This window comes from Toxorhynchites rutilus, chromosome 2 (assembly GCF_029784135.1).
Source record: "Toxorhynchites rutilus septentrionalis strain SRP chromosome 2, ASM2978413v1, whole genome shotgun sequence".
NCBI lineage: Eukaryota > Metazoa > Arthropoda > Insecta > Diptera > Culicidae > Toxorhynchites > Toxorhynchites rutilus.
In genome coordinates this window covers 338,194,647-338,209,965 of record NC_073745.1, presented here as the reverse complement: position 1 = coordinate 338,209,965, position 15,319 = coordinate 338,194,647, and the positions used below count along the sequence as shown (strand labels likewise).

Below are 15,319 nucleotides of genomic sequence, written 5' to 3'. Positions count from 1 at the left end.
AGCTGAGTGATGGCTCAGTGTAAGTTACAAACGGACTGGGTTTATGGTTGATATTACGACTTTCGTCGTTTGGAGCGTTCAGCGCCAGCGTTGCAAGGTCGAAGAGACGCTTGTCTCTTTCTTTGTGTATTCTGACCACAAGCACCAACATTTCTAAACTGACTTTCACACATTCCGCGCAATTATTGTCATTCCACATTAATCAGCTTGCGAACCGGCGAAAGAGGCAAGAAGTTGAAAACCATAATTCGCAACTGCATGCAACCGCTCAGACCCGTAAATTGTTCGACCATGGTTCGCGAATTCTTTCTTCTTCTCAGCAGAGAAGCGCGCGAACGAAACGAATTATGTACTTGCACCGGTAACCTGTTTGCGGCCAATTTCCATCCCCTGTATCAATACTTCGCTATTTATATGCATTATTATATAATAGCCGTCGTAATTTTTTGCAGCTCTAAGATAAATGTTGATCGAATGCAATAAGCCTCTCCGCTTGTGGAGGTGGCAAGATATGTCTTCTAGATAAACACAACACAAAAAAAACAATCATTGACTTCTCGATCTTGTATTGCACATTGCAATCGGGCGAAATGTACATTTGCATAGATCGTGTGTCACATTCGCCGCTGCTGATGCCAAACTCAAGTTGGGTTGTGTTATTAGAAAAAAAAATCTAACGAAACGAGAGAAGTAAAATAATATGTTCATCAAGCACACAAGATGCGGTACAATAAAACCAGTAATAAGCAAAACGTGGAACGAGTAAAAGTGATTAACCCATGTGTACAAACAATTTCTAGCGGGGGAACGAACAACTATCATCGCCACATCGCTATGGATACTACTTTTTTGCCGCCGACGGATGCCTTTCGTAGGAGGCACGTATCGGCTGATTCCAGTCATGCTGTGTGGACATTTTTCTCCACCCGAGAGCCCAAGAAGAAAGAAAAAAAGCCTATCACATTACGTTGGAGTAATTGATTTGAATTAATCTCATGGTTCGGGGTGTTGCAACGGTGTTGTTTTCCAAGCTGTGTTGGTTCTCTCCGTCGTCCTTCTCCTGATTCTTCAGATGCATTATTGCATAATGCTAGCGCACTGTGTAAAAACTATAAAACACCAAGCTCTAATTGGTGGCCAACTGACCTATCACAAACAGCCAGCTGATCGGCTTAAGCCTCCGTCTTGACAACCATATAGCAGCAGAGAAAGATTTTTCCATACCAACTTGTCCACACTTGCCTCGAGCTCTTTCGTCACCGCTAGAAGCTGGCTAGAAGAAGTGTCTTACCCAGTTTTCCACCCAAATGTAGCAAAAAAAAAAACTAGCAGAGACGCAAACGGAGGATATTGCAGCTTTTCTTTTATGTAACCTGTGGCAACCCAATTAGCGGCACGATTGCAATTGCATACCGGCAATCCAATCGTTTTTGCAGCAGTAGAAGTGATGGTTGTGGGCACTAAATGGCGCGCGGGCGGTTAGCGTTTAGTCACATTGTTTCGATGACAATCGATGCAAAGGAGAAGCATTTCATGTTTGCTTTTCGGTAATGAGCCGTCATTGGTGGTAATTTGACCAATCAGAATGTGTGGTTTTTATGTGAGTGGGTATATAAAGTATATAAAATATATATTTTTATTAAGGCTCATATGGCATCAGCCTAACGGGGCCGGGAGTTCAATATTTCGACAATGTTTGCTTACAACTATGTTAGTAATATGTAACCTGTGTGTTCTCGTAATTGGGATGTTGCTGTCTCCAATGCTCTGTACGTGTGCCCGACACGGGATACTTCCTCGACTCGAGGAATCCAGGATAGAATGGTCACTAGCCGGCGCAATCATCAGCTCGTGTAGAGTTGTCATAAGCGGTACAACCTTTGGCTCTTATTGAATGATCAGTGGACTGCACAACCTTTGGCCCGTGTATCTGTAAAGAGTGTGTGTATGTATTGCCGCGACTAAGTAAAAGTTTATCGTTTGGATAGGAGGGATATGAAACGGGGACACAACGAAGGAAACATCATTAAACGTTGACATCGGCGTTTCTGAGGAACAGGTATAGATGAAGCAGAAGATCAGGATCACGGCTACCTAAGATATCCCGGACGGGAATATCCGATTGTCTACCTTGTGCTCTCAGCGCTCTAGAGAGCTGAGAGCGAGCAGCATGGAACCGGATACACGACCAGACAACATGCTCGATGTCGTGGTAGCCATCGCCACAATCACAAAGATTGTTTGCTGCTAGCCCAATGCGATAGAGATGCGCGTTTAGGTTGTAGTGATTGGACATAAGCCGAGATATCACGCGAATGAAATCACGACCTACATTCAATCCCTTGAACCAAGCACTCGTCGAGACCTTAGGGATAATCGTGTGTAACCAACGACCGAACTCATCTTCACTCCACATGCGTTGCCAACTTACGAGCGTATACTGACGAGGAATGTGGAAAAATTCATTATAAGCAATTTGCCTTTCAAAAAGTGTGCCTTCTAAAGCGCCCACCTTAGCTAACGAGTCCGCTTTCTCATTCCCCGGAATCGAGCAATGAGAGGGAACCCATGCTAAGGTAATCTTGAATAATTTTTCGACCAAAACACTCAATAGTTGTCTTATTCTTGTTAGGAAATAAGATGAGCATTTATCAACTTTCATTGAGCGGATTGCCTCTATTGAGCTGAGACTGTCTGAAAAAATAAAATAGTGGTCGATGGGCAATGTTTCAATGATCCCTAATGCGTAATATATCGCACCCAGTTCAGCGACATACACGGAACAAGGATCTTTGAGTTTGAAAGAGCCACTGGAATTTTCATTGAAGATGCCGAAGCCAGTGGACCCGTTTATGAATGAACCGTCAGTAAAGAACATTTTATCAGATCTAACTTTCCCACATTCTGCCGAAAATATCGGCGGAATAGAATCGGAGCGTAGGTGATCTGGGATTCCATGGATTTTTTGTCGCATGGACAGATCAAAAATGACAGAGGAATTGCAGAAGTAAGGGAAGCAAACTTGGTTGGAGATGCCTGGTGAAGGGTGCACGTCGTGGGTAAGGTACTCATGGTATAAAGACATAAAACTTGACTGAGGAGTCAGTTGGAGTAGATTTTCGAAGTTATCAATCACCAATGGATTCATGATCTTGCAACGGATGAGAAATCTGTAGGATAATTCTGTGAACCGGAGAGTAAGTGGGGGTACTCCTGCCAAAACTTCGAGACTCATCGTATGTGTCGAATGCAAACACCCCATGGCTATACGCAAGCAACGATATTGTATCCTCTCCAGCTTGAGAATATGAATCCTGGCAGCTGATCGGAAGCAGAAACTGCCATATTCTAACACTGATAATATCGTTGTTTTGTACAACTGAATGAGGTCTCCTGGATGGGCACCCCACCATGTTCCGGTAATTGTTTGGAGAAAATTGATTCTTTGCTGGCATTTCTGTTTCAAATACGCAATGTGTCTCCCCCAGGTACACTTAGAATCAAAATATACACCTAGGTATTTGAAAAACATAGAGTGTTGGATCGTTTTGCCGGATAGGTGAAGCTGGAATTGGGCGGGTTCATGCTTCCTAGAAAAAACGACCATTTCAGTTTTCTCCGTAGAGAATTCGATACCCAGCTTGAGGGCCCACGTGAACAGATTGTTCAGGGTATCTTGCAACGACTTTTTCAGAACGACGGGATTAGTACCCGTGATGAAAATAACTCCATCGTCTGCAAGTTGTCTCAACGTGCAGTCTCTAGTTAGACAATCATCCATATCATTGACGTAAAAACTGTACGAGAGGGGGCTTAGGCAGGAGCCTTGTGGTAGGCCCATAAAACTGTAACGAAAAGATTTCGAGCTGCCATGAGAGAAAATCATGTGCTTTTCTGACAGTAAATTGTACAGGAAATTATTGAGAATTGGTGAAAGTCCACGATTATGAAGCATCTCTGAGAGAATTTCCATGGAAACTGAATCAAATGCCCCTTTGATATCGAGAAAAACGGAAGCCATTTGTTCTTTGCGAGCAAATGCGATTTGGATTTCAGAAGATCAATCAATGATCAAGAAGATCAATCGAGTATTTGGAATGAATGAAGGCAATTGATGATTTGGAAACAAATTCGGTTGAAGTGAAAAAAAAGTCTTAATTAACTTGTTGCCAGAAATATTGTACACAAACATGCCTTCAATTTTTGTTCCATAAAATGAACAATAGTAGCATTCACCGCAATCAGATCATACAAAACTGTAATTACCATTAATCGACAAAATATATTATTCGAACTCTGTTGTGGTCACGCGATAGTATTCGGTCAATTCGCTTTACAAACACATCAGCAAACGTGTAAGGCTTTATTGAGCAACGATGTTTACTTTGAAAACACGACTTCGAAGAAAAACTTTGAGTTGTCCCACACAAATATGTATTATGTAATGACCGCATAATCAATCGTTTCAAAGCACGGTTGTTTGTGAGGTTTTTCATGAACACTGATTTCCTGATCTGAACATCGAATGAACAATATTTTTGAGAGCAGGGCACCTGCGAGATTTACACATTTGCGTGTCAATTGGTAATCCATATATCCAATCAAATTCATAACAATGATAACAAAATCTATTGATTTTTCAATTAATCGTTTGAAATAATTATGATGGAAAAATACATTGACGTTCGATCGATTATCCTCAGACAGGAAGGGATCTTTTCTAGATTTCCGCAATTATACATTAAACAATCGCCTCGATATGCAGTGATTACCCTTGAGATTCCTCTTTAACAGCGGAAACCAAGAAAATTCTTAGGGACCAATGACCATTCATCGATTTCCTAACCTGCCAACTACGAGCGGAGATAATAGAGCGAGTCCAGCGAAATACTTTACGCCTGACAGCTCAAAAAACTGGAAGAACAATCATTCCGCTGAAATAAAATTTTCAAACGCGAAGAGTTACGATCTCTAAATTTCCATTGCTATCCCATTAGACGCTGGTTCTCGCTCAAAAGCACCTGTAGACTTCGCAGATCTTCCCAGTCACTACCCACAAACAAGTCCTGATAATTCCTTTCGACTCCGACTTCTTAACATTTGAAAAAAATCACGAAAACTCCTTCCTTCCAGACAGGGATCTCCCCTTAAGCTACATCGGAGCACAGTAATTTTATGCCATACTTATGGGAAAAGTGAATACATTTGCTGGTTCATCTTTGTAGAAAACATGAGTAGCATTCAAAGACGGCCGAGGAGAGATGAACGATTTACCACGTTAAAAATGACGATCAACCTCTGCAACAGATGGAAACAGAGTTGCCAACTATAATTTTAAAAAATCAGTAAGAATGAAAATAAGAATCAGAATAAATCAGGATAATTGGGTTGTCCGGGAAGGTTCTGCCGATTTTTGGGAAAACAAAAGCATCATTTAAATAGGCAGACATACATTCATTCAATTATATTAGGCTGTCAAAAAAGTCCTGCGGTATTTCCGCGAGGTGTCGTTGTAAGCGCGTAGTTCTAGTTGTATTCATTGTATCGAGTCATACTATAGCTTGTTGGAAAGGTATTTTTATATAATATAGTCATTAACAGAGTTTTGTTTGGTTAAGTCGTTCGTGACTTATAGTGTCGCAAATATGGAGCAAAATAAAGAGAAAATCCGACATATTTTACAGTACTACTATGACAAAGGCAAAAATGCATCTCAAGCTGCCAATAAAATTTGTGCAGTTTATGGACCCGATACAGTTTCCATTTCCACCGCACAACGATGGTTTCAACGTTTTCGTTCTGGTGTAGAGGTCGTCGAAGATGCGCCACGCTCCGAAAGGCCTGTCGTCGAAAATTGCGACAAAATCGCTGAATTAGCCGTGAAAGACCGGCATAGTAGCAGCCGTAGCATCGGCCAAGAGCTGGGGATAAGTCATCAAACCGTTATTAACCATTTGAAGAAGCTTGGATTCACAAAGAAGCTCGATGTATGGGTGCCACACACGTTGACGCAAAAAAAAACATCTTTGACCGTATCGACGCATGTGAATCGCTGCTGAATCGCAACAAAATCGACCCGTTTCTGAAGCGGATGGTGACTGGCGATGAAAAGTGGGTCACTTACGACAACGTGAAGCGCAAACGGTCGTGGTCGAAGCCCGCTGAAGCGGCTCAGACGGTGGCCAAGCCCTCATTAACGGCCAGGAAGGTTCTGCTGTGTGTTTGGTGGGATTGTCAAGGAATAATCTATTATGAGCTGCTTCCCTATGGCCAAACACTCAATTCGGACCTGTACTGCCAACAACTGGACCGCTTGAAGGTAGCACTCATTAAGAAGAGGCCATCTTTGATAAACAGAGGCCGCATTGTCTTCCATCAGGACAACGCCGCCCCACACACTTTTTTGGTGACGCGCCAGAAGCTCCGGGAGCTCGGATGGGAGGTTCTTTTGCTTCTGCCGTATAGTCCGGACCTTGCACTAAGTGACTACCATCTGTTTTTGTCCATGGCGAACGAGCTGGGTAGTCAGAAGTTAGCCACAAAAGAGGCCTGTGAAAATTGGCTATCCGAGTTTTTTGCCAATAAGGAAGCGAGCTTCTATAACAGGGGTATTATGAAGTTGGCATCTCGTTGGGAACAAGTCATCGAACAAAACGGCGCATATTTAACTTAAAACAGATGATTGTAACTAATTTTATGAACAAATGAAAATTTAATTGCATAATTAACACTAAACCTACCACGGGGGGTCAAATGACCTATTTAAGCTTTTAGTCAAAATTTTCTTGCAAATTACATTGCCACAACGTAATTTGTTTACACTACTTTTCTTAAGACATACATCGAATGTATTTTTGAGTGTTTACTCCTCTCTTGTAATTTTTTTTACTGAGAAATATGTGTTATCTGTCCTAACTACCGCAACGGGTCATTTGATCCGTGCAAACATTCATACGATATCAGAAAAATTTGTATATGTGATTGTGATACAAAACCATTGCATTACACATTTCTGATATTGCTTTATATATTTTGTTAAATTTGTGAATGAATAGTGAATGAGTACAATAAATTGTATTGCTGACTATCCAAGCGAGCTAACAGTAACCATTTCAAGCTCAGCCATACCATGCCAAACCGATATAGTGGTTCTCACATTTTCGTCAAAAGTGGTAATTTTGTTCTTTATCGCAAAACATAAAAACTAATTTTTTTTTTACTAGGGTGCCAATTTTAATTATAGGGTGGTCCGAAAAATATTTTTTTCCACTTTTTCTCAAAAATGAATATTTTCAAAAATTTATAATTTTTGAACCACTGAACCGATTTAGATGATCAGCATATCAAATTGAAGCCAATAAACAAAAAATATTAGCCTTTACAAAAAATATTAGACTTGGATTGGAATAAATGGGTTTTATTTTCGTAATTATTGATTGTAGTCGTTTTTTATTGTTTTCATGGCTTTGGACTAGAGGGCGCTATATTTTTTTTTCATTTTTTCTTGAAAGCTTTTTACGTTAGATATCTCGATATCAGAGATGCTATTTTTTCGTTTTTGAGATATGACTTTTCAAAGTGGTGGTTCGAAAAATCATTTTTCTCTTCTTATCCAAAAATGACTTTTTGCAAAAATTCATAACATTTGAACTACTGAACCGATTTAAATGATCGACATATTAAATCGAAGCCAATAAGCTAACCTTCTTTGAAAAAATATCACACTTGCGGAATGATTGAATTCAAGTCGCATAGGTCTAGTCTAGTCACACAGAAATTTTGAACGAAGACTTGAAACATGTTAAATTTGCAAAATAACAACTCAAAAACGAAAAAATAGCGCCTCTGATATCGAGATATATTATGTGAAAAATCCTCAGTTTTCATAAAAAAAATATAAAAAAATATAGCGCCCTCTTGCCCAAAACCATGAAAACAATAAAAAACGACTACAATCAATAATTACGAAAATATAATCCATTTTTTGTCGCAAGTTCAATACTTTTTCCAATAAAAGGCTAGCTCATCTAAACTTGTTCAGTGGTTCAAAAGTTATGAATTTTAAAAAAATGTCATTTTTGGGAAAAAGTGAAAAAAATCGATTTTTCGGGCCACCCTAAAATGGAAATGGGTGCCGTAGTAAAAAAAAATATGGGTCTAATGTTTTGTGACAAAGAACAAAATTAGCACTTTTGACGATAATCTGAGAACCACTATATCATTTTGGCATGGAATGGCTGAACTACAGTGCTCTTTTGCGTGTCAAAAATTGAATTTCATTATTTTACTAACAATTGATATCCTTAAAATGTTTTTTTTATCCCATTTATTTATTTCTTAGGCTCATTAGCATTTTATCTGTAACAGAGCCGGGTTTTTATTGTGTACATGTACATATGTTTATGTTTCTATAAATTGTAAATTACATAGTAGTAGTAGTAGCCATTTAGGCGTAAGGGTATTCTATCTGTTCTTCCATTGTTCAGCAGACCGGACAGCGGAAACAGTTGATATTGATCATTGTTGGGTTATTTATAGAACAGCAGCCCGATGTTTCTTGCAGAGCAGAGCAGTTGTATGGATGAATCGATCTTATTTCGACCGTGGATCGTTCTCCATCGCTGATGATGGTTGCGTGGACGTAGTTATTCTATAACAACACAAAGATGGTCAATTGAGGGCCCTGAGTTTGAAGGTCCTTAAAATGTTAAAATATACAGTAGAAATATGGTATGCCACGTATCTCAGCAAAAACCATATAAATCGAGTCATTCTTCACTAACCATTCAAAAAGGGTCACTTGATCCGCTGTGGTAGGTATAGGTATACATGAAACATCGGTAGGTTTAGTGTTAAAGATTCTATCCTTCTAGAACATGTTTGCTTTCTCGTCGTAAACTGTTCAAAGTATTTTTATGATGTCCAAGGTTTTTCCCTTGAGACAATTTCACAAGGACCTGAACCTGTGAAAATCTGTTGGTGCAATACCCGGTTAGTATAGCTGGTTGGATAACACCTTCCGGCCAGACTCCAAAATAATGTGTTGTGTTGGCCAAAATACATGTAGTTTGGTAGTGCCCTAATGGAACACATAATACATATTCTTATATGGTTTTTGGATCTTATAAAGCCATATATCATACATATAAAATCAACCAAATATCTGTGCAGCTGTCATCCTTGATGTAATATTCTGGAGTGGATTCATTCAAATCGTGTTAACAGCATTGAGTTCCATGTTCTGTCATTGTTAAGCGAAAATCACAAAGGATGTTTCAAGTGGAATAAACGCACTTATAAAATAAAAATTATGAAGGAAATGTCACTTTTCCTGCATGTACACTGCCTTCGGACATGCTTATCTGATAAAGAATCTTTCTTAGGCGTGAAAACTTCTTCTTCTTTTTGGCTTTAAGATGCTTTAGACTTCTAAGTTCATTCGCCTCTAGTTTCACGCCTACATCATGCTTCGATATATACAATGCACAATGTACTTCCAATAAAGCGAATTGTCTCGGAATTAAAGATGATAAACGAAATAAAAAGTGCGAATCGGAGAGCATTTTTCAACTAGGAAAACATTGGCAGTATATTTATGACGGATAAATTTCATTTCGATGGAGTAAAAAGTACAAAATCACCAAAATTCAGGGCAAATCAGGATCATTCCAGCAAAATCAGGCAAAACTGAATATTTGTCAGGATATCAGGGAACGTCTGGGAAATTCTGAAAAATCAGGAAGGTTGGCATCTCTGGACGGAAACATCTACAAATAAACGGTATGGTGCTCGAAAATCGTCAGTCAAGTTTAGGAGGACTTGCCCGTGAATCAAATATCTCTCATGAGAACGTTCGTCATATCTAGGGTGATGTTTTGGGCATGAGAAAAGTCGCAGCACAACTAGTGCCAAAAGAGTATCTTTAAAAAGTTCATCGCAATCAAGCGAAAAACATGTTTGCACGATCAAATTCTGATCCCACGCTCATCTTCTTCTTCTTATTCTTAAATGGCACTAACGTTCCTAGAGGAACTTCGCCGTCTCAACGAAGTATTACTTACGTCATTTTTATTAGTACTTAGCTGAGATTTCTATGCCAAATAACACGCCTTGAGTGCATTCTGAGTGGCAAGCTCTAGAATACGCGTGACCACAGTGCAAGTCGGAAGAAATTTCTTTGACGAAAAATTCCCCTGACCAGAACGGGAATCGAACCCGAACACTCGGCATGTTAGTTGTGACGCTAACCACGCGGCCACGGAAGCACTTCATACAACGTATAATTAATGGTGGCGAGACATGGGTGGAACTTTTTCATATTTCCGAAACTCAAATTACTGCTTGTTCGTTGTGTTTTGCTTCAGAAGGGGCTTATTTTGAAGGTGACAATATTAATTAAGATGATAGATAAAGTATATTCTTATAACCCACTCTATGAATTTCAAATATCTTGGTAGTTCCGTTCACAAGGATTGCAACCTTCGCCAAGCATCATAAACCAAGACTGTCTATCGTACTTCTGTGATCCCGCTGTAAATTTCAATTTAACCATGCATCAAGAAATACGTGATTTTCCAGAACATACACGTTTTGTGGTTATAAAATTTTGCGAAGTAAGTTCTAATAGAATGTTTTTACTGACGGATCATACATTAATGGCTCCACTGGTTTTGGCATATTTAATGAAAACTTCAGTGCCTATTATAGATTGAGAAATCCATGCTCGGTGTACATTGCGGAAATGGCTGCAATCAGATCACTATTTTATCTTTTCAGATAGCCTCAGCTCAATAGAAGCTATCCGTTCGATAAAACTTATAAGAGCCTAATGTTATTTTTTATGAGAATAAGACACCATTTGAAGGCACTATTTTTGAGCGACAAATAACCTATCTTGATTTTTTTTTGTACTCCTCGTAGCTATGTACTCTCCAATTGGCAACACAACTGGAGTGAAGATAATATGGGTCGCTGGTTACATACAATTATTCCCAAGGTATCGACAAACGCATGGTTCAAGGGATTGAATGTAGGTCGGGACTTCATTCGCGTGATGTCCCGCCTCATGTCTAATCATTACTTGTTAGATGCACATCTGTTTCGCATTGGGATCGTTGATAGGAATATTTGCGTTTGTGGTGATGGTTATCATGTCATCGAGCATGTGGTCTGGTCTTGTATCAACTTTCATTCTTCCAGGGCTCATCTATCGGATTCACTCCGGGCACTAGGAAGGCAATCTGACTTACCGGTTAGAGACATATTAGCTAGTCGCGACCTCAACCTTATGCTTCCTCTTTACCAATTTCTCAAAAGAAATGATATCTCAGTTTGATTCCTTCCCTCCGTATCAAAACAAACTGCTCCATTCGCTCCATCCTAAACCTGAATCCTAATCCTGTCCGATTAATCTAGTGTTTAGTTTGCATTAAATTGTAAGTCTTAAGTATAAAGAAAATATCGTGGAGGCGATCCGGCGTAGTGGTAACAACCATGCCTCTCACGCTAAAGGTCACGAGTTCAACTCTCACTTCCGACATTCTTCCAATGGAAGTAAAAATGGAAGTAAAAGTGACGAACCAGCCAAATGAGTTGAAAGTCACTATAATACAGATAAAAAAAATATATATAGAAAATAAGTTATATTTTAAGGTGAAATTTGACTCTGTAAACGTTAGATAATAAGTAATTGAGTCTGATTAATAAACGTTTTTGGAAAAAAAAAAGTATATTCTTTAAAAACACAAATTTCCCGTTTATATTTGACAATATACATCATATGATTTTGGATTTACATCTCAGGTATCTAGGATGTCTCTTTCTTCCTATCGATGCACTTCTCTTTTAATACATGTTTAGAACAATATTATATTTTACTATATTTCCATTTTCTTAAATTAAATAATTATGTTCAATTCGCTAATCAACTTTCTCGTGACATATTGTTTTTTTTTTTTGTAATTATGTTCTAATACTTTTGAGCGACAAGGAGAATAATAACAAAGTACAGACAAAAAAAAACAAAAAAATTAAATAGAAAGCATCAGCAGTTATTCGAATAAACAGAGTACACAAAACAATCATACTCAACGCTCTGATCTTGAAGGACGGCTAATTCCTCTAGAAACATGCCTTTATGCCACTGATAAAAGTAAAAAAATGAATTGCTCATACAATCATGAGTCAAATTACTGGTTCGTGAGAATTCGAACGCATCACATCAAACGTGCGAAACGTTTTCCCATAGATGTTCACAACAAAAGTTATCCGATAAACCTGCCTGACAACTTTTTGTTGTTGGTTTCCGCTTGCGCATTCCATGTGAGTGTATTGCAGTAATTACAATTGAATCGTGAAAAAATATTCCAAACTGGAAAACAAGATGATACTCTGTTGCGAAAAATATAATGAGATTTTTTCAAGAGAGAAATACAACGATTACATTCGTTCAATCATTTCCGAATAGTTAGAGAATGTAGCAAAACATGTAATACAATTCCCATCTTATAATTATCATTTTGTTAATTATTTCTTTACAGATCGCTTAGCGGTAATCATCTTTGGAATCGTTACCTTAATTGCTGGTGTGATATTATCTTCTGTTCCTTGGTTAAACATTTTCATAATGAAGGTATGTCATTTGAACATTTCAATCAATTGAAACAACAGCTACTTTTCTCCCGTTATCGCAGAATCTAAGACTCTGGAACGGCACAATAAGCTTCCACTACTGGCAGCGGCCGGGCGTCACTAGGCTAACTAAGGTGTACATATTTAACGTAACCAATCCGGAGGGGTTTCTCGCCGGGGAAAAGCCAAAACTAGTTGAGATAGGACCATTTGTATATAGGTAAGTGTTGCGCGTCATTGTTTCGCTACCCGCTGGAACATTCTATTTAATCGCAATGGACACGCATTTCCGCGGAAATCTAATAATAGCATCGCTCAATTTACCAATCGCTTACCATACATCTTGACGTTTAGTCACGGGAAAACGCACACGATCGCCCCTATTTGATTATGGACATTTTAATGATCTTTGTTTGGGAATCCCACCCGTCTGTCTCGTGGGATTAATTAGAGGCTCAGACAGTAGAATTATACTACACGGGCCGAGAGACAAACTGAAAGGAATTTTCCTTCTAATCAAGGTGGTTTCCTTAATTGGCGCATACCCAATGGATCGTGTGCTTGTTCAGAACCTAGCCGGACGGAAGAGTTGCGCATTTTTTCCACAATAAAGTAATAACTTTACAACGGTAACAGCTGTACCGCCAAGGATGCTCAAAGCCAGTGACCAGCGCTGATGTGTGTGTCCTTGCAGAGTCAGTAACGAGTTTTAACGAGCGTGGGCGACGAGCAAATGGCAATTCAAGATGAACCAGTAAACAGATAGATGATTCCCGTGTTGATCAACCTGTTAAATCGTATTTTTATTTCTTATTGCCACTATCTGTTTCCAGGGAGGATATGGAGAAGGTGAATATAAAGTTCCATGACAACTACACAGTAACATATCAGCACAAGAAAATTTTACAATTTGTTCCTGAGCTAAGCGTAGATAAGAACCAACGCATAACGACACCAAATATCCCACTGCTGGTAAGTAGCTCTTGAAGTTAAATCCATCGAATACAAACCGTGCTCTGCTTTCACAGACCATTTCAACTCAAAGCAAACATCTAGGGTACTTCTTGGCCAAAACAATTTCGCTGGTTCTGACGGCGACCAAGTACAAACCCTTCATCTCGTTGACCGCCGATGAGTTGGTGTTTGGATACGACGACACGCTCGTGAGCCTTGCCCATCGGTTCTATCCCCGAAATCGACGGCCAATGTCGCAAATGGGTCTGCTGAATGGGGTAAGTGCACTAGGTCGATTCAACGAAAAAAGATCAGCAGAAGCGTCTCGCTTTTTGCCTGCGCCATTTTTTCCTTTGTACTACTTTCAGGAAGTGCACTCCATAAATGATCATCATAATCATGTCATCATCGTGATCATTCTATGAAGCGGCGGGATCGGCTACTGCTGCAGTTTTTGATCCGAATCATCATCATTCATCGTATCAGCGGTATCATTATATGCTTCAGCTCACAAAATCTAACGATCTCTGCTTTGCCTTCCTGTAGATTTATGGTAGAACATTCCACCTTCTGTCGCCCATTCACCCATCAAAGTCTGTACAGATAAACAAAAACAATCGTTGATAAACCGATTGAATGAGAGTCCGAGTCCGCGTTCGGCGCATATAAACCGTTAATCATGTTGATCTGAACGGCAGATCATATTGAAACGCTTATATAGCCGCTTCACGACACGGTAGCTTTTCCCATTGATCAGCGATACCTTCTGTTTGCTGGCATACCCATATCTCAATCTAGGCAGAGCGTGAGTGCGCAGGCGAGAGGCACCTTTCCGCGAACTCATGCTGCATGATCGGTTAAATTATGGAGATCAACGCGCACATAATGTTTGTAAACAATGTGAGGTGCGGTGTTACGAGCATGGTGAATTGGATTATACATACCGGAGCAGTAGAACCTAGTGACTGTTTATCGTGCTTACGTTAGTTTTTCCTCTCGGTTGAATATTAGTAGTTATCAATGAAATTTGCATTGTAAATTGCGGGTAATTAGCTAATGCTCGGCTAGTAAATGTTCCGGAGCACTTCCTTACACGATGCTAGTAAGCAAATTTATTCTACAGTTCATTTGTTGTGATATCTCGTTCACATGTCAAAGGTTATCTCTGACTTTACGAATTTTTGATGTCTGTAAAGTTTGTAACAATGCTTGGTATGCTATGCTTGCGTACATAAATATAATATCGATCTACGCCGATAGGCAAACTAAACTATCCACCTCATCATTCTTTGAATTTATTTCTTTGGTTGGTTCACACATTGTAATTATTTTTAATACCTTGTTTATTGTATTCCTTCCAAGTTTCACTCATGGGATACTGAAAAAAAATTAATTCATGGTAACGAGAAATAAATTCGCATTAAAAAACAGAGACAATGAAAAATGTCCACTTCGAAAATCGATATGTTTTCAATAAGTTTCCATAGGAAGACCCCTCGATTGTTGATTTTATGACATTTGGTGCATTTTAACACTCGATCGCGTTTGAGTCAGTTGAAAAAAAACAAATAACATAGTGATTTCAATAGCGATTCCCTGGATTCCCTGGCCGAAAATTAATGGTTCCTGATGTAAAACCGTAAATCGCAACGGGATGTCGCCAGGAAGTACAGTACCAGCAAGGCACCGGTGGCGAAAATTCTTCTGAAACTAAAAACGTTCGGATCAGTGATAG

The 15,319-nt window shown here is 39.2% G+C and overlaps 1 protein-coding gene across 2 annotated transcripts in view; it reads left to right on the top strand.

Moving 5' to 3' along the window:
• Window positions 1-15,319, top strand: part of LOC129769428 (lysosome membrane protein 2) — a 122,881-nt gene that overhangs the window by 91,267 nt on the left and 16,295 nt on the right. For both annotated transcript variants that reach the window (XM_055771703.1, XM_055771704.1), the window contains exons 3-6: window positions 12,540-12,631; window positions 12,693-12,850; window positions 13,464-13,602; window positions 13,659-13,862. In XM_055771703.1, the coding sequence (XP_055627678.1) occupies window positions 12,540-12,631; window positions 12,693-12,850; window positions 13,464-13,602; window positions 13,659-13,862 (593 nt within the window). The remainder of the gene's footprint in view (window positions 1-12,539; window positions 12,632-12,692; window positions 12,851-13,463; window positions 13,603-13,658; window positions 13,863-15,319) is intronic.